Below are 25,845 nucleotides of genomic sequence, written 5' to 3'. Positions count from 1 at the left end.
CTGTGGTCCCACACATTTATCACCACTTATCCTTAAGGGGACTTAATCTCTCTCTGCCAGCTATCTTTCCACTCTTAATGTCTTAATGTACTTAAAGGAGATTCCTTAGATTTTTAGGTTCCCTCAGTATATTTCACAGCTATCTTTGGCCCACTAATTTATTTCTAAAGTGTATTCCTTCAAAAATTCACTTAATCGATACCTAACTGTACTGTATATCTGACATTTGCCTCCCTGTTTCCAATCAGGCCCTTAATATCTTTCATCAACAAAGGTTTTCTAATCTTGCCAAGACCACCTGATCAAAACCTGCATCAAGATTTTGATTTATCCTGCATCTAACCATGACAAATTGTTCACCACTTTGTATTTAATTAATGCCTATCTATAAGAGACATCATGGATGTTTCAATCGTTTCAGTATTTCAGGGCGATTCCCAAAGGCTGTGGGAACTCTTACTGTGTGATCTCATTAGTTCAGTTAAAAGCCAAAGACATAAAAGATTTGCTCAACTGAACTAATGCTTATTCTGTCAAACTGATGTCCTTAAGTTGTTCAGGCATGTTTATGCACATCCATTATTTTGTTCTACTTAAATGCCATTTTTTGACAAGCTCCTACAAGATTCCAGATCAGGAAAATGAAAAAAATGAATGTACAAAAATACTTGCCCCACACATCTCCTTTTAACTTTGCCCCTCCCACCTTAAACCTATGGCCTCAAGTATTTCATTTTTCCATCCTGGAAATAAGATTCTGCACGTCTCCCCTATTTCAGACTTTCAGAATTGTACACACTTCCATCAGGTTTCCCAGTCAACTCCAGTGTTCCAGAGAAAATTGTTCAATTGTGTCCAACCTCTCCCTGTAGCTAATACCTATTGTCCAGGCATCCTCTGCACTCTTCCCAAAGTATCGACATCCTTCTTGCAATGGAGTGACCAGAACGGCACTTTCCAACCAATGCTCCCCAACGTGGCCGAACCAACATCCTATAAAGCTGCATCGTGACTTCCTGACTCTTATATTCAATGGTATGAAAGAAAGCATACCAAATGTCTTCTTTACCACTCTATCTACTTGTATTGCCTTTTTCAGGGAGTTATGGAACCCAAGACCCTAATGTACATCAATGCTGTTAGGAGTCAGACCATTAATTATATATATTTCCTCTTACATTTGAGTTGGATTCACTATCTCCAAAATGCTCTTCTGAAACGTCAATCACCAGTTCAGGCTAATTTCCCAATACAAGGACCAATATATTCCCTTCTTGGGTAGAACTATCCACGTTCTCTTTTATGAAAGCTTCTCCGATACACCTCACAACTTCAGTCCATAGCCTTTGGTATTTAGCAAGCCCCAGTCAACATTGGGCAAGTTAAAATGATCCACGCCGTTGCTTTGGAATCTTTCAGTAATCTGTCTACATATTTGTTCTTCTATCTCCTCTTGCTATTGGAGGGGGTCCACAGTACAATCCTATTAGGGTGCGTGCCAATTCTAATTTTTTAGCTCCACCCATACCACCTCAGCAGACAATCCCTCCTCTCTGAGCATCACCATGAAATTCTCCCTGGTTGGTAGCACAACTCCTCCACCTCTTTTGACTTCCTCTCGATTTGAAACATCGAAACACCGAAATATTGAGCTGCCAATCAAGCCCCTCTCACAACCACGTTTCCACAATGGCCACAATGTCCAAAATGTTGCCAAGCATCATTCCAGGCTCTAGGTTCATCTGCTTTCTCCATAATACTCCTCGCATGGAAATAAAAACTTCAGCCATCAGCGTCACCATATTTCTTCACCTCTTCCTACCCCTCCTTCCTTTGAGACTTACTGGTCCGAACTTCTACCTTTCCATCACTCCTTCTAATTTCTGACCTACTACTCTGGTTCCCACCCTTCTGTCTCTCTAGTTTAAACCCTCCCAAGTAGCACTAGTGAACCTCCCTGCAAGGATATAGGTACCCATTCAGTTCAGATGCATCTTGTAATGGTCATCTATGGCCCAGAAGAGGGCCCAATGGTCTAAAAACCTGAATCCCTGCCCCCTTGCATCAACTCCTGAGCCGTGCATTATCTGTCCTGCCTTCCTATTTTTACCCTCACGGCCAGGTAAACCCGTGTAACATCCTGTATGCCGACTTCACAACCTTATTTACCTGTGCTGCTCTTAGACATCTCGAGAATAGAACTTTTTTTTGTGCTATTTCTGTTTGTAATCTTTAATGCACAGCCTGGAGGCACAGTCTAGGTATGTCCAATTGTGCCTTTCAAGGAGGAAATGAATAAATAAATGGTGAAGGAAAAATGTTGGCGGAGAAAGGGGCATGAGTGGAAAAATGTTGCCCTTTAAAGAGCAGGTATATACACAATGGGCCAAATAGCCTGCTCCTGTGCTGTAACCATCCACAAACTTGCATTCGCACCACGCTTTTAACATAGTGTAACTCCCCTCCAGTGTCTCAAAATATTTCATGGAACCACAATACGACAAAGATTAAAAGATACCTGTTCAGTTTAAAGCTTGTCTTTAAAGGGCTTTTGAAAAAGAGTGAGGGAGCAATGTCTGGAAGTCAATTCCAAAGATTAAGGCCGAGGTGACCAGCACAATGACCACAACAAGATGAAAGAAGTCAAAAGATGCATAAGGCACAGAATTGTTGGTAGAATGGGGGCACAGTGGCGCAGCAGTAGAGATGCTGCCGTGCAGTGCCCGGGACCCAGTTTAGATCCTGACTACAGGTGCTGTCTGTACAGAGTTTGCACGTTCTCGTGACGTAGAGGTGACATAGAGGTTTGTAGGCTAAATTGGCTTGGTATAAATGTAAAACTGTTCCTGTGCGTCGGGTAGTGTTAGGTGCGGGGATCGCTGGTTGACGTGGACTCAGGGGAGGTCGAAGGGCCTGTTTCAGCCCTGTATCTCCAAACTAAACTAAACTATTGTAAGAGTTGCAAATAGTTTCAGATTTATTGAAAGCCACAAGATCATAAGAGTTTCAGTTGAATTTCTTTCAGATGAATAGCACTGGGCAATGTCCCTTTAAGAGTCATTGGTGAAGGGAAAGGGAAAGGCACCATCATGATGTAGGAATGCGACCGAGCTGTCATTAACATCACCGATTGCTAATGCAAGTATCCCTTTGATCAAAAGGGTGCAGTGACCAAACTAGTAGTACTGGTCTGGGTTCGCCCAGTTGCTTTGCTACTTACCGATCTGTATTCACGATGAAGGGACTTGTAATACCACATATTTCCCAAAAGGGTGGTGACAGCTTCTACAGCTTTCTCAGATTCACTGAAAAAAAAATAATCAGAAAAGCTTTCAAAAATCCACATTTATTGATTCCCACCACTTCTTCATTGCAATAAGTATAAGAGTTGTTTGACAAAGTTCATAATGACATTTTTATATTAAATTAATATTGGTCCTGTATTGTTTGTGCAGATACTAAAGCACGAGATCAACATGCAGAAGGACATATCATACATAGTCTTAAAGCACTGAAACAGGCCCTTCAGCCCAATTAACCCATGCAGGCCAAGATGCCCCCATCGAAGCTTGTCCCATTTGTCCGTGTTTGGATCATATCCCACTAAACCTTTCCTATCTATGTACCTGTCCAAGTGTCTTTTAAATGCTGTTATAGTACCTGCCTCAACTACCTCCTGTGGCAGCTCATTCTATATATTAATCACCTTCTGGGTGAAAAGGTTGCCCCTCACCTTAAACCTATGCCCTCAGGTTTCTGATTCCCTTATCTTGGATAAAAGACTTTGTGCATTCAACCTATCTATTCCCCTCATGATTTTATACACCTTTATATGATCAGTCCTCAGTCTCCTGTGCTCCAAGGAACAGTCCTAGCCTGCCAACCTCTCCCTATAGTTCAGTCCCTCGAGTCCTGGTGACATCCTTGTAAATCCTCTCTGCACCCTTCCAGCTTAATGGCATGACAGATCCTGTGGGATGGTTTCCCAAGCTGGCCATCAAAGCCACCAGGCAGACTGTCTCCGCTAGAACTCATCTGCAAGCATCAAGATTTTTTTTGGCGGGCAGTGAGAGGGGCACTTCTTTCTTGCATGGTCCCATTCCCAATACATGCTGCCGCTGAGAGAGCTGTGTTGCAAATGAGGTGATCAACCACTTCTTTGCCAACTATCCATTTGCATGAAAGTTTGGAATAGGATACAAGAATCCCTGATCTATGGGCTGTTCCCAGGGATACATACAGAGACAAACATCAACTGCTGTCGGAGGCCACCACCATGCTGGAAAATGAACTTTGCCCTGCCCGAAACCTATCGGTCTTCCAATGCAATAAGATGTCCTTAGATTAATCCTGCCAACTGGCACATTTCAGGATGCAGAGGGATATGCTGAGGGATGCACCGAAACCCTGACAACCCAATGCAAAGGGAATTGTGAAGGATTGCAATTCAAGATCCTGCCACCACCGCGCACTGAGGGGCTCTCAAACACTTGTTGCGTGTATTATTCAAGGACACCACAGGAGAGGCATAAGGTGCTTTGCTAACAGTCGATGAGGCTAAATGTAAAGAAAATGTACTGATTGTATCGGATTTCCAATATATTTTTGAACTTTTGAAATAAAAAATATCAATAATAAACAATAGACGCAGGAGTAGGCCAATCGGCCCTTCGAGCCAGCACCACCATTCACTGTGATCATGGCTGATCATCCACATTTAGTACCCCGTTCCTGCCTTCTCACCATATCCCCTGACTCCACTCTCTTTAAGAGCTCGATCTAAGACAAGACGGACTATTCTACTTGGCAATTTTAGTTACCCAATGTGATTGTGTTATTGGTACATTCAGACAATCCTCTTTACATCAGATGAGAATAAAATGTATACATCATTACACTATCTTAGTTGGGCACAATGCAAATATCACTTACAATCCACACCCAAAACTTAAAAGGCGAGACAAAGTGTTCCTTTAGATCAGTATATAAAAACGTTAACATGTTTTGGTTATTTTTCAACCTACTAATTTTCCATCAATCTTGATATTCTAATTTAAATTTATTCTGAAGGGGAGAAATTTAAAACATTGTTCTCTACTTGGCTTTTCAGTTTCAGTTTAGTTTATTGTCACGTGTACCAAGTCAGCAGAAAGACAATACAGGATTACAATCGAGCCTGGTAATGCGTATAGATACATGATAAGGTAATAACATTTAGTGCATGGTAAAGCCAGCAAAGTTCAATTAAGGATAGTCGAGGGTTACCAGAGAGGTAGATAGTAGTGCAGCACTGCTCTCTGGTTGTGGCAGGATGATTCAGTTGCCTGATAACAGCTGGGAAGAAACTGTCCCTGAATCTGGTAGTGTGTGTTTGCACACTTCTATGCCTTTTACCTGAGAAGAAGAGGGAGTGGCCATAATGCGACTCATCCTTGATTATGCTGCTGGCCTTGCCGAGGCGGCATGAGGTATAAATGGAGACAATATTTCACTTCAAATGGAGTCAATTATTCACTTACCTATCTCTTCTGTCTTTGATATTCATGATCCTTCTTAATCCATTATGGTTTACAATTTGTTTGGGAGCTTCACTGGTTTCGATTACTAGGCCGTTGAGTATCAAGCAAATATTAGCAGCCACCTCATTCGACGGTGAAGAGTGGTTGAAGTCCTCAGGTAATTTATTCAAGAGAGGTCCAATGATTTTGATTGCTGTGGAAAAGACAGTTTATGATTTTTCTTTAAAGTTATTTTTCAAATTAATAAACATGTGCTTGGGTATACCAGGAAAGATGATGAACTAATAGAATCAGGCAAGGAACACCCTCCCCCTAAAAAATAGAAAACTTTTTCTATTTTTCAGATCCATTATCTGAAGACTAGACAAATTAACATCTCACAAACAATCTAGGAACAATACAGTAAATCCTGGCAATAACAGACCTCTATACAATGGATTTTGGTTAAGGCAGACCGACCGTCCCCATAAGACCGTTACACCATCCCCTCATTTCCACCAGTTACCGGACGTGCTGCCACCACGTGGCAGGAGCTTCCAGGCCTTGGGTTAAAATGTATACCCCCCTTACTCGGTTATAGCAGACACCCTCCCCCGTGGTCCGTTATTGCGAGGGATAACTATAATTAGGGGTATGATTAGCATTCATTTGTACATGTGGGGACCAATTTTTTTTTTTTTTTTAAAGCCACTATGATCTGCGAAAGACCAACTCATTCAACTAAATTAGATTGGCATTCAACTGAATTGTTTTCAGCAAGCGTGGAGAAGGTGGGCAGCACAGAAGGAATGTCCATCATGTCCAACTAATTGCTTTGAAAGCAGACAGTTGATACTGAAACATTAAATCGAAACAAAAGTATGGCCACGTCTGTGAAGAACAAAAAGGTGTGTGGGACTAGCTACATGAAATTGTAGACCAGCGAGTCAGGGTGGGAAAGGTCACTTCAGGGGAGGAGTGGATAGGAAAAAGTGTCTGAGGTGGAATGGAATTGGAAGTCAAGTATGATCTAAAATATTTGGAGGCTAGTTGGGTGAAAGCTAAGACAAGGAAACCCTATATTTTGCATGGCTACAGAATAGAATGATTGAAAGCAGAAGTGTTCAAAATAGAGCTCTGGTTGAGTCAATTATGGTTGGTAGAAACCACAGCTAAGGAAAATATCTTAAAAACTCTGGAGTAAAAAGTCTGGTCATCAGGGGTCGACCTCGGAGCTCCAACCGTAGGTGCTTGCAGACCACCCTTGGAACTCCAAGCTGCGGGAGTTTCGACCGCCCTGACAAGGGGGCTTCGACCGCCCCGACGCGGGGGCAACGATTGCCCCGCCGCGGGGAATAAAGAGGAAGATTGGACTTTTTTGCCTTCCATCACAGTGAGGAATGTGGGGAATCCACTGTGGTGGAAGTTTATGTAGTTATGTGCCGTGCTGCTTTTTTTTTGAATGGCTGTATGGTAATTTGCATATCACTGTACCTTAATGGTACATGTGACAATAAAAGACCTTTGGAACCTTTGAAGAGAAATAATTTGCAGAGATCTTGGAGAGGACGTATTTTCTATGTTTCTATGTTTCTAATATATGATTGTACTGCTGGTGGAAAGATAGTGTCTTTTAATTTATAGTAATGCTGACATTAATTCCATCTCTCCAACCAGCACCACCTCATCCAATCCTGCAAGAGGAAATGCTAATTTCCTTCAGTGCTCGGATGTTTGAATTGGTAACAGCTTTTGCTTTGCCTCAAGAATATGACCACTGTGTATCAAACGCTATTACTTATGCAAATAAACAAAAGACTATCTAAGCTGCAGTTACTCACAGACATCTTCCTTGTTCTTTGCATGTATGGTAACATTGCGAAGTAGACCAGTTAAGGCTTTCAATACTTTATCGTCATTGCTCTTCAAATAGTCGATAAGTGTGTACCATGTTTTGCCCTGCTCCATTGTCAAACGACTCACCACAGAGGCCCACTGGGGATTCAAAAATATAAAGCTTAGGCACAAAACATCTTTAATCCAGGATCCTTCAAAATTATAATTGCTTATTGTAAGGAGCACTTCTTTGATGGAGAAGTAGACTGCCCTTTGTCTGACTGAGAAGGGACAATGTTTTCCTGTTCCTCAGACCTTCCCACCCAAAATGTAGATGGTACCAGGAAAGACACAATGGCCAGGATTCTGCAATCAGTGGACGGAACCACCACATAAACAGTAACTTAGCGTGCAAAAACTCTCACAGGATTGAAGAACAGTTGTGGACTCTTAAGATGATTGGGCGTAAACTCTGCCCTTGGCAAGAGGCAACACCCACTCCACCGCTCCAACAGCAACATCCAAACATCCACATTTTCACTGCTGACTAGTTCATGGACAAGCTTTCACCAAACAGTATAGAGGAGGGGGGAGGAAGTGGAGCCGAGCCCACAACATGCTCCTCTCACCTGACTGTGGCCAACCTGATAGAAAAATCACTGCCTGCTAAATAAACTGGGCACTAGTCTTGTGGAACTTAATAATTATTTAAACTCACAAAATGGATTCCGCTGAAACTAAGACATGCTTTAACCTTCTTCTATTAAATTGCAAAGCCAGCGAAACGCACTAGCTTTTGCTTTCAGTACATTAACAAAGTTAGCAGACTGTTGATGTTCCCTTTCCAATAACATGAGCGAGATAACAAGCACAGCTTCATGAATGTCTCCTCTATAATGTAAACATTGAGAGAGAATTCAGACTATAAGATTATGATGTGTGTCGTAAGTAGAAAGAACCAAAATGCTTGTTCTGCAGAAATATAACCTTCTCATATAACCATATATGGCTAACCCTTCCTCTGTCAGAAGAACCTGTCAATCTTCTGATGCAGTCAATCTTAAAGATCTGTCAATCTTAAGAAGCAAGAGGCTATACTAAGCTTTGTAGATAATGTATTGCTGAATCGTTGAGTAGTGGGGTATATTTACTGTTGAGTAGTGGGGTTATGTACTGAAATCAGTGTCTCTTAGTGTGGGACTTCTCTGTATAGTCTGTTATCAGCATACTGTAAAAAGTTTTTACCACACCGCCTGGCCTAATAAAGAGATGTTACTGATTATACTGATTTTATTCGAGTTTCTGTCTGTTTAAGAATATTTGGACCATGACAGTCTAACTTGGACATGTATAATGCTTCAATGCAGTCAACAGATACATGGAAAAAGCTGCAATGATGTTCCCTTACCCGGAAATCCCCTGCAGTAATATTCTGTAGCGCTCCCAAGGCAGCTTCAGTAGTCTGCATGTTGGACTCACTCTTTTCCAAGACGCTGCCGTACATTTTCACAGTGGCAGGGCTCCATAGCCATTCAATTCCTTTTGGATCTTTCGATACTTCAGAAAATACTGCTGTATCTGTATTGATCTGAGTAAATCAAATTACATATAACCATATAACAATTACAGCACGGAAACAGGCCATCTCAACTCTTCTAGTCCGTGCCGAACACTTATTCTCCCCTAGTCCCATATACCTGCGCTCAGGCCATAACCCTCCATTCCTTTCCCGTCCATATAACTATCCAATTTATTTTTAAATGATAAAAACGAACCTGCCTCCACCACCTTCACTGGAAGCTCATTCCACACAGCCACCACACTCTGAGTAAAGAAGTTCCCCCTCATGTTACCCCTAAACTTCTGTCCCTTAATTCTCAAGTCATGTCCCCTTGTTTGAATCTTCCCTAATCTCAGTGGGAAAAGCTTATCCACGTCAACTCTGTCTATCCCTCTCATCATTTTAAAGACCTATATCAAGTCCCCCCTTAACCTTCTGCGCTCCAAAGAATAAAGCCCTACTGCGACCTTTCTCTGTAACTTAGTTGCTGAAACCCAGGCAACATTCTAGTAAATCTCCTCTGTACTATCTCTATTTTGTTGACATCCTTCCTATAATTAGGCGACCAAAATTGTACACCATACTCCAGAATTGGCCTCACCAATGCCTTGTACAATTTTAACATTACATCCCAACTTCTATACTCAATGCTCTGATTTATAAAGGCCAGCACACCAAAAGCTTTCTTTACCACCCTATCTACATGAGATTCCACTTTCAGGGAACTGTGCACAGTTATTCCCAGATCCCTCTGTTCACCTGCATTCTTCAATTCCCTACCATTTACGTCCTATTTTGATTTGTCCTGCCAAGATGTAGCACCTCACACTTATCAGCATTAAACTCCATCTGCCATCTTTCAGCCCATTCTTCCAACTGGCATAAATCTCTCTGCAGACTTTGAAAATCTACTTCATTATCCACAACCCCACCTATCTTAGTATCATCTGCATACTTACTAATCCAATTTACCACACCATCATCCAGATCATTGATGTACATGACAAACAACAGTGGACCCAACACAGATCCCTGTGGCACCCCACTAGTCACTGGCCTCCAACCTGACAAACAACCATCCACCATTACTCTCTGGCATCTCCCATTCAGCCACTGTTGAATGCATCTTGCTACTCCACCATTAATACCCAACCATTGAACCTTCTTAACCAACCTTCCATGAGGAACCTTGTCAAAGGCCTTACTGAAGTCCATATATACAACATCCACTGCTTTACCCTCATCAATTTCCCGAGTAACCTCTTCAAAAAATTCAAGAAGATTAGTCAAACATGACCTTCCAGGCACAAATCCATGTTGACTGTTCCTAATCAGACCCTGTTTATCCAGATGCTTATGTATATTATCTCTAAGTATCCTTTCCATTAATTTGCCCACCACTGACGTCAAACTAACAGGTCTATAATTGCTAGGTTTACTCTTAGACCCCTTTTTAAACAATGGAACAACATGCGCAGTACGCCAATCCTCCAGCACTATTCCCGTTTCTAATGACATTTGAAATATTTCTGTCATAGCCCCTGCTATTTCTACACTAACTTCCCTCAATGTCCTAGGGAATATCCTGTCCGGACCTGGAGACTTATCCACTTTTATATTTCTCAAAAGTGTCAGTACTTCCTCTTCTTTGAATCTCATAGTTTCCATAGCTACTCTACTTGTTTCCCTTACCTCACATAATTCAATATCCTTCTCCTTGGTGAATACCGAAGAAAAGAAATTGTTCAATATCTCCCCCATCTCTTTTGGCTCTGCAGATAGCTGTCCACTCGGACTCTCTAATGGACCAATTTTATCCCTCGTTATCCTTTTGCTATTAATATAGCTGTAGAAACGCTTTGGATTTACTTGCCAAAGCAACCTCATATCTTCTTTTAGCTTTTCTAATTTCTTTCTTAAGATTCTTTTTACATTCTTTATACTCCTCAAGCACCTCATTTACTTCATGCTGCCTATAATTATTGTAGATCTCTCTCTTTTTCCAAACCAAGTGTCCAATTTCCCTTGAAAACCATGGCTCTTTCCAATTTTTACTATTTCCTTTCAACCGAACAGGGACATAAAGATTCTGTACTCTTAAAATTTCACCTTTAAATGTCCTCCATTTCTCCTCCACATCTTTCCCATAAAACAAACTGTCCCAATTTACTCCTTTAAAATCCTTTCGCATCTCCTCAAAGTTAGCCTTTCTCCAATCAAAAATCTCAACCCTAGGTCCAGTTCTGACCCTCTCCATAATTATATTGAAACTAATGGTATTGTGATCACTGGTCCCGAACTGTTCCCCAACGCATACCTCTGCCACCTGACCCGTCTCATTTCCTAACAGGAGGTCCAGCACCGCCCCTTCTCTAGTGTGCATGTTTCATTTCTAATTTAATCTAATACTTAGCCAGATATGAAAGGTTCCTTTACGTGCTGTTAATTACAGTTAGCAAGCTAACCTTGTACTCCAAATGGAGCAAATAAAAATGTATCCAACTCCCATACCCCACCACATGCTATGGAAGACAAGTACATTCTGATAGAAAAGTAGAGAATTTTCATGTGATAAGAGCAGAATTAGGCCATTCGGCCCATTGTCTATTCCGCCATTCAATCATGGCTGATCTATCTCTCCCTCTTAACCCCATTTTCCTGTCTTCTCCCCATAACCCTTGACACTCGTACTAATGAAGAATCTATCTATCTCTGCCTTACATTTTGACAGCTGGCAAAAGTTGACAGCTGCATGACCTCTAGATGATGGAGAAAATTAAGTCTCTCTCACCTCCTTGATTTTCCGACTCTGTGGAGTGAAACATCCCACAACATCTTCGTTCTTTGCGCTTCTGTCATTCCTGCCAGGGCCGCCCAATCGGTTCTGATAAAACGATGGTATTTCTTCATAAAGGCGATAGGACAAGTTACGCAGAACACAGGTCGAATTCTCCAAACTCTGAAAAAAAAAAGAGAATATGGTCTACTGTGAAGCAGCTTCAAAAAATACTACATTGACAAATGTCATTTAAAGAATGGGTAGAATCTGCCTATCTGGATCGTTAATGTCTGCTTTTTCTCAGCACCTCAATGAATTATCTCTGTTTACAAATGAAGGGAAAGGTCTTCCACAACATTATTAATTACCTATCAGAACACAATCAGCGCTTTCTGGAGTGAAGTGAAACAGTTTAGATTAGTGGCGCTGCTAAGAACTTTACCCACCCCCATCCCACAGTACAGTAAATGCCTGCTCAGTGTCAGAGTCTTCACTGAAATGGTATTCACTGCCCAGTCAAAGCAAATACTATCTTGGAGATGATAACAACTTATCTAAAAATCATCACTGTCTGGTTGTGCTCCCAATGTTTCAAATGATTAAAAGGTATATTAGAATGAAATTAAGTGCATAAGTCTGAAGAAGGGTTTCGGACCGAAACGTTGCCCATTTCCTTCGCCCCATAGATACTGCTGCACCCGCTGAGTTTCTCCAGCACTTTTGTCTACCTGAAATTAAGTGCTTCTCTGAGGAAAATCCAAAAGCCCACCTGAAAATCCAAAAGCCCATATGCAGACCAAATAATGAACAGACAGACTGCAGGAATGCAGTAAGCAAAATGCAAAGTTGAAGGCATTTGACCCTTCTTAAAGTTTCACACATGACCGCAACCTTTAAAGGCAAATAAATACTTTCACAGCACAAAAAGAGAACAAATTTCTGCCAGGCCCATTAGATTCCTGGTCTAAATGCAGGCTAGAACTCTTAAATGCTTAAGCTTTAGTGCCCCAGTCAAAGCAGCAGACTCATGAAATACTAATATCGGCACATTCACTTCAAGTCACACACCACACATACTTGGAAGTATTTATTATCTGAATGTTTACTATCAGTCGATCAAAATGTTGGAGTTCCCTATCCAATGCAGCATTGCACAAATGCATTCCCAGAAAGAGCTGCTGTAATGCAAGAATCTAGCTCACCTCCAACTTCTCATGGGCAATGAAAGCCAGTCATGCCACAAGTATCATGCCAGTGTTTTAAAGACAAGATTTGGGAGAAATTTAAAGATGAAAAGGGGAAACCAGGGAATTGCAGGGCAATTAATTTTAACACCTCTTATCATAAAACTACTGGAGGCTGTGTAATTAAGGTCTCCATGCTGAACAGATTCAAAAATCTCAGTTAAGCAAAGTGAGCCATTAAGAATTATAAGAAATTTACTTCAGCCCTCATGAGAGCACACAAGACAAACATAATGGAACAGATGCCAATTTATATGCTAAGGTTGAAATTTGGTGAGCAGCAGGAAACACTGGAGTGGAGCTAACACACAATATTCTAAACGGCAGTGTGCCTTGTGCTGCCCTGCCAGGATCCGTTGCTGGCGTCACAACTAATTACTTGTCACGCTCACCATCACCAAGGGTAGTCGAGTAGTGGTTTGGAGTATGGACAGAGGCAAGTAGTGTAAAAGAGCAGGGCAGTGGTCAGAAACTTCAAAGCCATCAACATCACTAAAACCACCATTTCACAAACTTAAGGGCCTGTCCCACTTACGTGACCTTTACAGGCGACTGCCGGCGCCCGTGATAGGTCGCCGAAATTTTCAACATGCTGAAAATTCAGTGGCGACCAGAAAGACGCTATGACTCTTTGGAGACCTCTCACGACCATCCAGGCGACCCCTGGCGTCATGTCGCGGGTGACCTCTCAGGACTATAGGAGACCTCTAATGACCATACAGTACGCAAAGAGTCGCCATGTATAGGGCAGCGACATAGAATCAAAATGAATTCAATATCATGTCAATGGCCTCTATTCCATCTCCCCCCCAGCCGTGTCCTTCTTTGTTCTCAGCAACCACACCCCCCCACGTCGGGTCTATCGATGTCTCGGCGCCCTTAACCCCCCCCCCCCCCCCAATCCCCCTCACGGCTCGTCTCTCTTTGTTCTTGATGGCCCCACACTGGGTCCCTGTTTGATATAGATCTCTTTGAAATAGATTTTCTTTGAAGATGGCACCTCGGCATAACTAAAGAATGTCTATGCAAACATAGGATAATGGTCCTACCTTGTCTGCAGTTTTGCCAATATCAACACAGTGCGTGATGTAATGGACTAACGAGTCCACTAAACCTTCGCATTGTCGCATTTTCAGACGAGTTTCCATTTTTCCGGAACTTAGATTTCTGTATAAATTATGAGACAAATAGTTTTATTCTTTGCACGGACACAATGAGAAAAAACTAATTATTAAAAAGAGGCCACCAGTTACAGAATCTGGAATTATTCAACGATTTACATCCTCGCCACAATGCAAAAGCCTTTTAAAACACAAGTCATTGATTTGGGAAGATTAGATTATGCATATCTCAATAGCAATTATTGGTACTCCCTTCACTGAGAAAGTACACTTTTTTGGAACAGATGTGAAACCCTGCTAACCCATCCACATTACTAATTCACCCCCTGAACACAAGATCTCTTATTTCATTGATTTTCATTTATAAATAGTTGCAACTTAAAGATAGGCGTGTCGACAATTTTTGCAAATATTTCTAAACAAAATGCAGAAATTGACTCAGTCTGAAGGGTCTCGACCCGAAACGTCACCCATCCCTTCTATCCACAGATGTTGCCTGTCACAAGTTATAGGAGTTAGAACTTTAGGCCGTTCGGCCCATCGAGTCTACTCCTCTACATGACTGTCACCTAATCTCATTTTCCTGCCTTCTCCCCATAACCATTGACACCAAGAACTTGTCTATCTCTGCCTTAAAAATATCCACTGACTTGGCCTCCACAGCCCTCTGTGGCAATGTGTTCCACAGATTAACTATCCTCTTTAGAAGTTCCTCCTCGGCTCCTTTTTAAAAGAGCTGCTTTAATTATTTTAAAACCTTTAATTCTGAGTCCCGTTGAATTACTCCAGCATTTTGTGTGTACGTACAGAAATTGTCATTGTTTCAGTGTCTTATTTAATGTAGGCGAAGTATACTCTAGAATCCTGCCTATGTCGTCTTTTGGCAATATTCAGTTCTTGATCATATTACATAGGACTGTGTGGAAGATTTTTTTTCCAATACAGTAAAAAACATAGTTTTGACAACTTCTTAAATGCATATTTCTTGCCTATTATAGAACTGCATTTTAAAGAATTTGGTTATTTATTCTATTTAAATAATTGATTTTAATACAAAATAAATTTACCAATGAAAAATGCCACTGAAGCAACAGAAATATTTACGCCTGAAGTTGAAACCTTACCGAATGTAGCCCGTTGTATTATAGAAGACACTATCCTCTGAAGGAAACTCCTGGGTAGTAATATTCTTACTCCAACCTGAGTAAGGAGAAAGGATTTCTTCCGTGACATCTGCTAATGTTCCTTGAGCAAGAGTGTCCTTCAGTTCCTCTTTGGAAGACAGGTTCCACAAAATTCCTACGGAGATCAAAGTGCGAGAGTAGATTTGTGTTGAAGGAAACGATAATTTTCTCCCCGGATTCCATTAACGACTAAAATCATTTGGAAAACATACCAATATGCTCAATGGTAATCTTCATATTTAACATAAAGCAAATGGCTGATAATGGACCATTTTCTGGCACTTTAGGGAGAAACAGTGTTTTTCTAAAATAAGTACAGGATGTAAATTGTCCATCGGCAGTTTGAGTATAAAGTTCAATCTGTTAATTGTCCCAGTAAAATATTCATCTGTTTCCTGAAGCAGTGTTTTATCTTCCAGTGGATCACCATGACTGATTCCATAAACAATTTATAAGACATAGGGCAACACAGTAGCATCGGTGATAGAGCCGCTGCTTCACAGCGCCAGAGACCAGTGTTCGATCCCGACTTTGGGTGCTGTCTTTATGGAGTTTGTACGTTCTCCCTGTGACCATGCGAGTTTCCTACCACATCCCAAAAATGAGTGGGATTGCAGGTTAATTGGTCTCTGGAAACTCCCCCTTGGGTGTAGGGAGTGGATGTGAAAGCAGGGTAACATAGAACTAGTGTTAAATGATTGGCATGTACGCGGTGGGCCGAAGGGCCTGTTTTGACACTATATATATATATATCTGTAAACTAAACTCTCTAGACACCAGAAATAACTAGTTTAAACTCAAACCAGTTATGCACCAACACTGGAATGAGAAAGCAAAAGGAGGAAAGAATAGGGTGGTTTTCAATAAAATGAATGAGGATTTGGCTGTACCTCAAACGAGTAAAGGGCACCCACTATCCCATATATAATTTTCACAGCCCATAATGATTAGTTGTGGCCAAAACCGATCACAAATAACCAACCTGATCTAACCATGGCTCAGCATTTCAACTCCCCCTCCCATTCCGAATCAGACCTTTCTGTCCTGGGCCTCCTCCATGGCCAGAGTGAGGCCCACTGTAAATTGGAGGAGCAGCACCTCATATTTCGCTTGGGTAGTTTACACCCCAGCAGTAAGAACATTGACTTCTCCAATTTTAGGTAGTCCCTGCTTTCTCCTTCTTTCCCCTCCCCTTCCCAGCTCTCCCACAGCCCACCGTCTCCGCCTCTTCCTTTCTTCTTCCCGCCCCCCCCCCCCCACATCAGTCTGAAGAAGGGTCTCGACCTGAAACGTCACCTATTTTCTTCGCTCCATAGATGCTGCCTCACCCGCTGTTTCTCCAGCATTTTTTGTCTACCTTCGATTTTCCAGCATCTGCAGTTCCTTCTTAAACAAATAGCATTCAGGTCACCACTTGTCCAAAACTGTTACGAGGGCACTTCCAGCAAGCCATGACTTCCAAAATGATTGAAGCTTGCCATGGTGCAATCCTTCCATCGCATACTTTTGAGATGTGCAAGAGTCCTTTCAGTTGATATAACAAGCCCTACCCACAACCTAGTCCGTATTTTTGAAGTGCTTTGTCACAGCCCTGCATGAAGAGATTCTGATGGTCTAAAGAAGGGCCTCGACCCAAAACGCCATTCCCATTCCTTCTCTCCAGAGATGCTGCCTGTCCCGCTGAGTTACTCCAGCATTTTGTGTCTATCTTTGGTTTAAACCAACATCGGCAGTTCTTTCATACACTGATCATTAATCTGTCCCTTTCCAGCCAAAAAAAAGTACTATGGCTGTATTGTCCCTTCTATTCATTCTATTATTCCTATTATATCCTTCAGTAAGCAATGTGTCACAATTCTGTTTTACTGTAAAAATATTACTTAAGATTGGCCTTCTATTTCAAAACGCTAGAATTTAGAAGATTGAGGGGGGATCTTATAAAAACTTACAAAATTCTTAAGGGGTTGGACAAGCTAGATGCAGGAAGATTATTCCCGATGTTGGGGAAGTCCAGAACTAGGGGTCACAGTTTAAGGATAAGAGGGAAGTCTTTTAGGGCCGAGATGAGAAAATCATTTTTTACACAGAGAGTGGTGGATCTGTGGAATTCTCTGCCACAGAAGGTAGTTGAGGCCAGTTCATTGGCTATACTTAAGAGGGAGTTAGATGTAGCCTTGTGGCTAAAGGGATCAGGGGGTATGGAGAGAAGGCAGGGATGGGATACTGAATTGGATGATCAGCCATGATCATATCGAATGGCAGTGCAGGCTCGAAGGGCCGAATGGCCTACTCCTGCACCTATTTTCTATGTTTCTAAAACATCTTGGATGCACATTATAAACTTTTCAACATCCAGCTACTTCACATTTTCCCTCTCCCACCCAAATGATGGACCTACGGAAGTTATTTTTTTAATAACGGTTCCATATTTGTAATCTAAACCATGAGATAACCAAGAACATTAAAACGCTAGGGTGACAAAACTATCCCAGAAGTCAATCCCTACTAGAATGAGTTCACACCTACCCAGCATTGTTATTCGCCACTAACATCAATCAATCAATCAATCAACCTTTATTGTCATCTTGCAAGCAACAGTTGTACAGTGCAAAATGAAAAGACGTTTCCCAGGGAATAGCGGAGCATCTCACATGAAATTTAAAACATTTCACACATAATAACACTAAAAAACATCTAGTCCCTGATGGAACAGTATAAATAGTTAAAAGCTGGTAAAACACAACGTTAAAATACAATAAACCAATCATAAAAATGTCCGGGGCAGCTGATTTGAGTGGCCAGTGCCAGTTATTAAAGTGGCCAGTGCCAGTTATTAAAGTGGCCAGTGCCAGTTATTAAAGTGGCCAGTGCCAATCAAGTGGCTGTGAGTACAGAGTGACTGTTTAGCAGCCTCACAGCCTGTGGTAGGAAGCTGTTTAGCAGTCTTGTAGTCCGGGCTTTGATGCTTCGATATCTCTTGCCTGATGGCAGGAGATCCAGGTGTATGTGGAGGGGGTGCAGTTTGTCCTTAGCAATTCTCTGACCTTTTTTCAGACAGCGGCTCTGGAACAGTTATGATGTTTAGTGGTGTTTAACAGGATCATTGCCAGACATGTGGAGACTGGTGTCATACTGTATCATCACTGGAGAAAAGTGATCTACTGCTGGAAAAATGGATTATCTGCTGACAGTAAGATGATATCGAGCATTGCCACTACTTTTGCTGTAGTTAATAGTCAAGGAGATTCAGACCACATTAAGAAGAAAGCAGACGGAGGTGGAATTATTACATGCTCATTAGAAGCAGGGAGAGTAGGAATTTAGTAACGTACTGGAGAAGAGGTGTTTGTGCAGATATAACGGAAAAAGCTGGGTTGGGTCTATAGTCACACTATAGGAGTGTGTTTCACAAAGTCATAGAGTGATAGAGCTTGGAAACAGGCCCATCAACCCAACTTGCCCACACCGCCCAACATGTCCCATCTATACTAGTCCCACCTGCCTGTATTTGCCCCATATCCCTCTAAACCTGTCCTATCCATGTGCCCGTCTAAATGTTTATTCCCCCCCCCTCCCCCCCAGATAAAAGTGGTATTTGCGGCTCATGGCGAGAAAGATGGTGAGCATGAGCCCAAAAAACAGAGGATTAAGGCAATACAATTATAGTCTGAACAACAAAAGGATTATGAAGGATTGGAGGGGTGAGCTTTGACGACAAGGCAGTTACACAGAAGGTGTACTTCACCCCAGCCTTATTTGATCTATGATTGATTAGGGACATAGTAACAGTATAAAAGGGTTAAAATGAAACATACCTGTGATGTTAGCCTTCAGTTCTTCATCATTAAATTTGATTGCCTCCATCATTTTGGAGATTCCATTCTGTTTGACCAGCTCCTGTTTGTTGATATTGTTATTGTAGAGCAGGTTGCGCATTGCTGCTGTGGCACTCCTCTGAACCTCTAATGACCGATCATTGAAAAGATTCACTAGCTGAGCGACGGCTCCCAGGTTATAGGCCTGTCAGAGGGAAATATCTGAATCAACAATACAGTTCTGAGAACCATGAACCAATTTTACAAAATGCAGGAAAGGAAGAACCTATAATCTGGCACACTTTGCAAAAAGTGCCTTCTTCCCCGGCACGGAAGTCACTGACACTGAAGCATTTAAAACTCAGACTTAAAAATTGACATTAATTTTTTTGTTATCAATTTTTACATTGGACAATTGTGCTTTCATGTATTAAAATTGCACAGTTTGATTAAGTCTATAAATGAAACCGCCAATCACTGTTTAAACTAAGTAAAAAAAACAATAATGCATGAAATGGAAGGCGATTATCTCTTCCCTCCCATCCTTTACAGATCTAACCACCACCATTCCAGGTAAAGCAGCGAAATGCTGGCACTTCTAATACGGTGTATACATTCAGAGGTGTCCTCTTCAGTGGAGAAACCAAGTGTGGATTTGCAGAACACCTGCATTCAGTCCACAAGTTGACCCAGAGATCCCAGTCATTGAATCACTTCAACTCTCCATCTCAATCCCACTATAACTTCACGCACAATTCCAACATTCAGTCACAAGGATTTAAATTAAGGAAACAGTCAACTGAACTGCACAAGTCCCCACCCAACCAAGTCACTCATACCTCTGTTTTAGCACTCGCATCGTGGTAGCACTTATGCTGAATGTAACTAGATCCAATAACTTGGTTGTTAACATCAGCGCTGCTCAGAAATTCTACAGCAGTAGGTAGGTTCATTCCATCAGTTCTAGAAGGAAGGGAGTCAAAAAGTGTAAAGCCCCTTGACATAACTTAGAAGCATTGGAGTGGAAATTAAACTCTAATCACCGCCGCTAACGTATCCACCACCACCAGTACACCATTTCCATATTTGTTCCATTGCCCTCAATGGAAATGTGTTGTCCAGACGTTCTAGTGTAGCATCAAATAGATCAGGAGTTCAATGGATGTGAATTGGCAGTGGGATATCAGTAACAGTTTCAGCCACCGACCTTTCAGCCAGAGGCAGAGGTTAGTGTTAGGGGTGGAGGAACCCGAGACTTGACTGGGCAGTAGTTGATTTTGGGCCGGTGGGGAAAACAAGGAGATATACAAAAAGATGACATCACTTCGCACATTGATGCTGAAATTGTATCAGAGTGGAAAGACAAACTCACACCAGAAGGTGCCTGGTCAGGTTTATAGAGGAAAGTTGAAGTCCTATACGCATATTACCTCACAACACATTATTGATCCATGTAGCACATTAGAATAGTTCTGTACATGATCGGAAGGAGATACAACATAGTCAGTGCTATGGTACCAGTTTAACACCAATAATTAAAAATGAATTTCTGGAAGCAAGCAATTATATTTCAGAGAAGTTTAGCTTGAACTTCAAATTCAGAGAGTGCGTGTTAGAATTCTGGGAATTTTTGTATAACAAAACAAAAGACACTGTGACACTGTGGTAGAGTTGCTGCCTCACAGTGCCAGAGACCCGGGTTCGATCCCGACTATGGGTGCTGTCTGTATGGAGTTTGTACGTTCTCCCTGTGACCCATGAGTTTTCTCCCACATTCCAAAGACACATAGGTTTGTAGGTTAATCAGTTTCTGTAAATTGCATCTAGTGTGTAGGATAGATCTAGTTTATGGGTGATTGCTGGTCAGTGTGGACTCATTGGGTCAAAAGGCCTGTTTACACACTGTATCTTTAGAAAACTAAACTAAAACCTTATTCTTTAAAAATAACAGATGCATGTGACATTATCTCAGATAACCTAAAACGTGCACACGGCATCACCCAGAATACATATTTTGTAAACATGCCCTTAAAAATGTTTAATGCCACAATTAATTTCCAAATACAAGTTCCTTTAAGAAATCTTAACACAAGAAATCAGTTCTTTGCATGCTTCAGCCAAATGTCCATCCTTTCCATACAAGCTCAAGTGATGCCAGCAAATTTGTTGTGGGGAAGCATTCCTTTGGACTAGATTCTGATCACTCAGTATAATCCCTGATCCCTGCATGTTTAGTACAAAGATGATTGATCAGAAATCAGAAGTAGGGGCAACACCACCTACAGAAACTCCCTGAAGAGTTCAGCTAGCATGAGATATTATATTGATTGGACCTGAAACTATTTAACTTTCTTGATTCAGTACAGATAAAGAAGTTACTATGTTAATAGCAAAAAATCCAGTAATTCATATTTGGGAAAGTCAACATACACATGCTACCATAATTGTTACTGCAATTAAACATGATTTGCATAATTATTAGTATAGCCACATAATAATACCAAACAGATTTTTTACATTTAGAAGTTCCCTCCCAATCATATGATCTTTAGACTCACACATCAGAGATCACCCCTACATTACCATTATCCTGTACATTAGGGACAATTTACTATTTTTTACTGAAGCCAATTAACCTACAAACCTGCACGACTTTTGAGAATGGGAGAAAACCAGAGCACCCAGAGAAAATCCACGCAGTACGGGGAGAACGTACAAACCCCGTACAGACAGTGCCTGTAGTCAGGATGGAACCCGGGTCTCTGGTGCTACAAGGCAGCAACTCTACCGCTGCACCACAGTGCCGCCCTCTGAATGAATTACGTGGCATGTTACTGGATATCCTCAGCCCACCAATCCCCTTGTCAGTTGTTCTCTCACTGTAACTTAGATAACTTAGCTGTGTGGGAAAACTGGCATTTGTTTCAGGTCTCTGGGACTTTGACTTTGAAAACTGCACAAAAACCTGCTTGATTTTCCTGCTTGTGGCATTTGCCATCTTTATACAATGAGAAATAAGTTTCTTTTTGAGAAACATAATTTGCTTTATAAGGTTCAAATTTCTGTTAAAATAGAAATTTGTGCTGTAAACAAGAACTGGATTATTAATAAGGATAAATATTCAAGAGAACCCATTATAAATTTGAAATGCTTCCAAATAAATTTAAGGGCAATTTCAACCCATAGATTTTCCCACCCTAAAATTTTCAAATGCATCCTATTAGTCAACCAAAATTATGTTACAATGCACTCAGTGGCCTGCAAATGTCACGAATATTTATTTCCATGATGTTGGCTGACCCACTTAATCCAAGTATCATTGTCTGTATTGATTTGTCATTTTCACACCTTACATTCTCTTCATACCCATCCATATCTCTAGTTTCCCTCTCCCCTGAATCTCAGTCTGAAGAAGGGTCTCAAACCGAAAAGTCACACATTCCTTCTCTCCAGAGATACTGCCCAACCCGCTGAGTTATTCCAGCATTTTGTGTCTATCCGAATAGTTTCTAATTTGATTTCAAAATTGGGATCACTGGGAATGAAAGATCTGAAACTCTACAGTCTATTTCATTCTCATTAAGAAACCTGGTTTGCTGTGGGAACGCCAAGCATGAGATTAATCTTACACTTACTGTGTCATTGGAACAGATGATAGTTGAAACCTGCTCATATCCGTTTGTAACTGCTGCATTTGCTGAGTGCCCAGTTCTCGGACACCATGTTGCGTTCCATTCACACTGTGCATGGATGAACTGCGTGATATTTGCGCTGGAACTTGGGAGCTCGAGCCGGTTCTTCCACGAGACACTTTGCTGTACTGTTGGATCCTCTGCAGTGTGCGTTGAGCTGGAGGCCTGACGTGTCGCCGTACGGAGGTCTCCTCAAATTCTTCCACTGCGTAACCAGGCATGCCTCCTGAAGAACTTGACATCCTTTTCACATAGCCTCCTACACCCATCTGCTGACTCACTGGATAAGTCCTGGTGTCATAGGTCAAGTTTGCACCGTTGCCATATTCATTACCAACTGAAGACATGTAGCTGCTATCAACCTGATCCGACATCATGCTAAGTTCGTCATCTGGTCTCTGGTACATGGCTTGCCCGTTCATCTGAACTCCAGACCAAGTCTGTTTCTGCGCATATTTACTTGGCAACTGCAATGAACGCAGCGACATGGTATCAATGTCCTGCTGTCCCATCTGAGATCTGGTGTTGTATCCATATTGTGAAGACTGGTGCAAGGACAATGGTCTAGCTTTGGTTTGATGGCTGGATATAGATCTGTAACGAATAGTTGCTTCATCCCCTTGTCTTCCATACTGACTTGCCCTGGTTTGCCCTTTAGCAGCGTAATCTCCCACAGCTGAGCGGGCCGACCAGTTTTGTTTGCCTCCCTGCCGGTACACAGATGGGTTGACGGTCTGAGAAAAAATTAACCATGCAACCATTTATTAAGTCAGTCTTGACAACAACAAAGAAAAACAATACAACTGGGATGCAGTACAATTAGATAATTAGCTTCCTTCCTCTATTTACTCCTCAAATAATTGATTTGTGCCAGGATTTAATCTTACATTTGTGGCTAACCATTTGATGCGTTGCTTAGACGTCATTCATCATGGCTGAACAACGCTAGTGAATGTTGGCAGGCTATTCTGCTACTTTCGATTACACAGTTCTGTATTCATATAGTCCACAATTTTGCAGCAATCATCAGAATCATATATTAGAGCACAGAGCCAGATGCCTTGATCCAGTATCATCCAGTCTCTGAAAATAGACACAAAATGCTGGAGTAACTCAGCAGGTCAGGCAGCATCTCCAGAGTAGAGGAATAAGTGGCGTTTCAGGTCGAGACCCTTCTTCAGATGGAAGACGGGTCTGAAAAAGGGTCTCAACCTAAAATATCATCTATTCCTTTTCTCCAGAGATGTTGCCTGACTCGCTAAATTACCTCAACATTTTGTGTCTATCTTCGGTGTAAACCAGCATCTGTAATTCCTTCTGACAGTCATCATGTCTCTGCTGATTTTGTTTCTCCTGAAGCCTAACAAAACCCCATTCTCGTTTCCCAAGGACTGATTTCCTGTTACAAGTGATTATCTTAGACTTGTGCCCTCATGCTACATCAACCATTGTAAACAAGCACTGGCGTGTAGACAGTTACTGAGCTACCCCATAATCTTCCCACCTCCAGCAAAGGAAAACTGTTCCTCAAGTTACTTCCCCTGAAAGCTTCTTCTCATTCCTGATGAAAGCTCAAGGAATTTATGTTTATCTTTTCCGTCTTTCCTATATTAGGTCATCAAACCAGCACAAGGACTTATTCCCAGCACTGGTGGGGGGGTTTGCTGTGGGACAGTATTTTGAGACAGCATACATACGACACTGGAGTCCTTAAGGCACATGATTTCCATCTACTAGCGCATTACACAAATGTAACAAGTAACACTGGAATAGAATTAGATCACCAACCCCGAGGACATTTTGCCAATCAAATAGATTGTGGTTGGCCTACAATTCAGTTCAATTTCTTAATTTTTCCTCACAATCTTCCCCAACAAAATATATTCAATTATGTGCTTCCATCGTTACAGCTTTTAGGGCCTGTCCCGCTTTTACGACCTAATTCACGACCTAATTCACAACCTTTTTTACTCGTGGACATTTTTCATCAGGCTAGAAAAACGCCCCGACCTACTTGATGCCACGAGTACCTACGACTAGCATCAAGGCCTGCTACGACCTACCTACGACCTTGTGACGACCCTGCTGCGAGTATTAGTCAAGGGCAAACTTGGCAGAGGTCGTGAATTAGGTCGTGAAAGTGGGACGGGCCCTTTAAGCTGATCTGGGAATTCAGTCTATTAGTTCCAACTACAGCCTCACCTTAAAGAAGCGTGAACTTCACCTTTTTGCTCCTTCCCCAGCCAAGGGGTATTTACTTAAATTATTGCATGACAATTCTAATATTCCCCACCTTCTGTCCATACACCATGGCAACAAATGCAGCATAAATCTCATTATAAAACAGTGAAACCCCCATATATGGTACTCACAGAATACTTCTTCTCTGTTGAATAAACCTGTGACTTGGAGCTGAAACCTGGCATAGTTGCTGTATGATATTTTGTCATTCCTCCAGAGCCTGCAATGATGTTAAAAGAAAAAGTCAAATTTTAATTTCAGTCAGATTCAAGTAATGTTTCCTGTCCTACGTAAGCTTGCCCTTGTTGGGTTTAAATGCAATTGTTCAAGGTGGCCCTTTGTTATCTTGTTCTTTGGCAAAGAGCCTGGATTTTTGCTCCAGTATCCCACTGAAATTCTATGCTTAAAACGTCATCAGGTCATTATACAGTGAAGCTTGTAAGGCCAGTGGCTGAGAGCCACCTATTTCCACAGCAGCTGGCTTTCCAGCAGGAGTAACAGCTCAGCATTCAGAAGGAGAACCTTATACATCGGCGAGACCAAACGTAGACTGGACGATTGTTTCGCAGAACACACATTCGCTCAGCCCGCCTGAACCTACCTGATCTCCTGGTTGCCGGCCACTTTGATTCTCTTTCCCATTCCAAAAACAGACCTTTCTGTCCTAAGTCTCCTCCATTGTCAGAGTAAAGCCCCTGTCCCACTTATGTGTCCTTGGCACGCTAATTACGCGACCTCGTGGTCGCGTTGAGGCGCGACGGTCCCACGCGACTTCATGCGTCCGCACAGCCATCTGGAGCCCGTGACGTCATTTGAAGATGGAACAAAATGCTGGATAACTCAGCGGGACAGGCAACATCTCTGGAGAGAAGCA

At 41.8% G+C, this 25,845-nt stretch overlaps 1 protein-coding gene across 3 annotated transcripts in view; it reads right to left on the bottom strand.

Annotated features, from left to right (window-relative positions):
* The window catches only part of pkp3 (plakophilin 3), a 56,566-nt gene that overhangs the window by 1,883 nt on the left and 28,838 nt on the right, over positions 1 to 25,845 (bottom strand). For 2 of the 3 annotated variants that reach the window (XM_033039183.1, XM_033039182.1), the window contains exons 2-12: positions 25,103 to 25,191; positions 22,674 to 23,464; positions 19,878 to 20,001; positions 19,039 to 19,243; positions 15,164 to 15,338; positions 13,968 to 14,085; positions 11,687 to 11,854; positions 8,743 to 8,922; positions 7,340 to 7,493; positions 5,520 to 5,712; positions 3,221 to 3,305 (exon numbers count right to left, since the gene is read on the bottom strand). In XM_033039183.1, the coding sequence (XP_032895074.1) occupies positions 3,221 to 3,305; positions 5,520 to 5,712; positions 7,340 to 7,493; positions 8,743 to 8,922; positions 11,687 to 11,854; positions 13,968 to 14,085; positions 15,164 to 15,338; positions 19,039 to 19,243; positions 19,878 to 20,001; positions 22,674 to 23,464; positions 25,103 to 25,180 (2,271 nt within the window). In that variant the 5' untranslated portion in view covers positions 25,181 to 25,191. Of the gene's footprint in view, positions 1 to 3,220; positions 3,306 to 5,519; positions 5,713 to 7,339; positions 7,494 to 8,742; positions 8,923 to 11,686; positions 11,855 to 13,967; positions 14,086 to 15,163; positions 15,339 to 19,038; positions 19,244 to 19,877; positions 20,002 to 22,673; positions 23,465 to 25,102; positions 25,200 to 25,845 lie in introns of all 3 variants that reach the window. The other variant, XM_033039184.1, reaches the window with a different exon arrangement.

The sequence above is a fragment of the Amblyraja radiata genome, chromosome 20, assembly GCF_010909765.2.
Source record: "Amblyraja radiata isolate CabotCenter1 chromosome 20, sAmbRad1.1.pri, whole genome shotgun sequence".
Lineage (NCBI taxonomy): Eukaryota > Metazoa > Chordata > Chondrichthyes > Rajiformes > Rajidae > Amblyraja > Amblyraja radiata.
The sequence above is the reverse complement of the archived record's forward strand: the minus strand, read 5'-3'. Positions and strand labels throughout refer to the sequence as shown.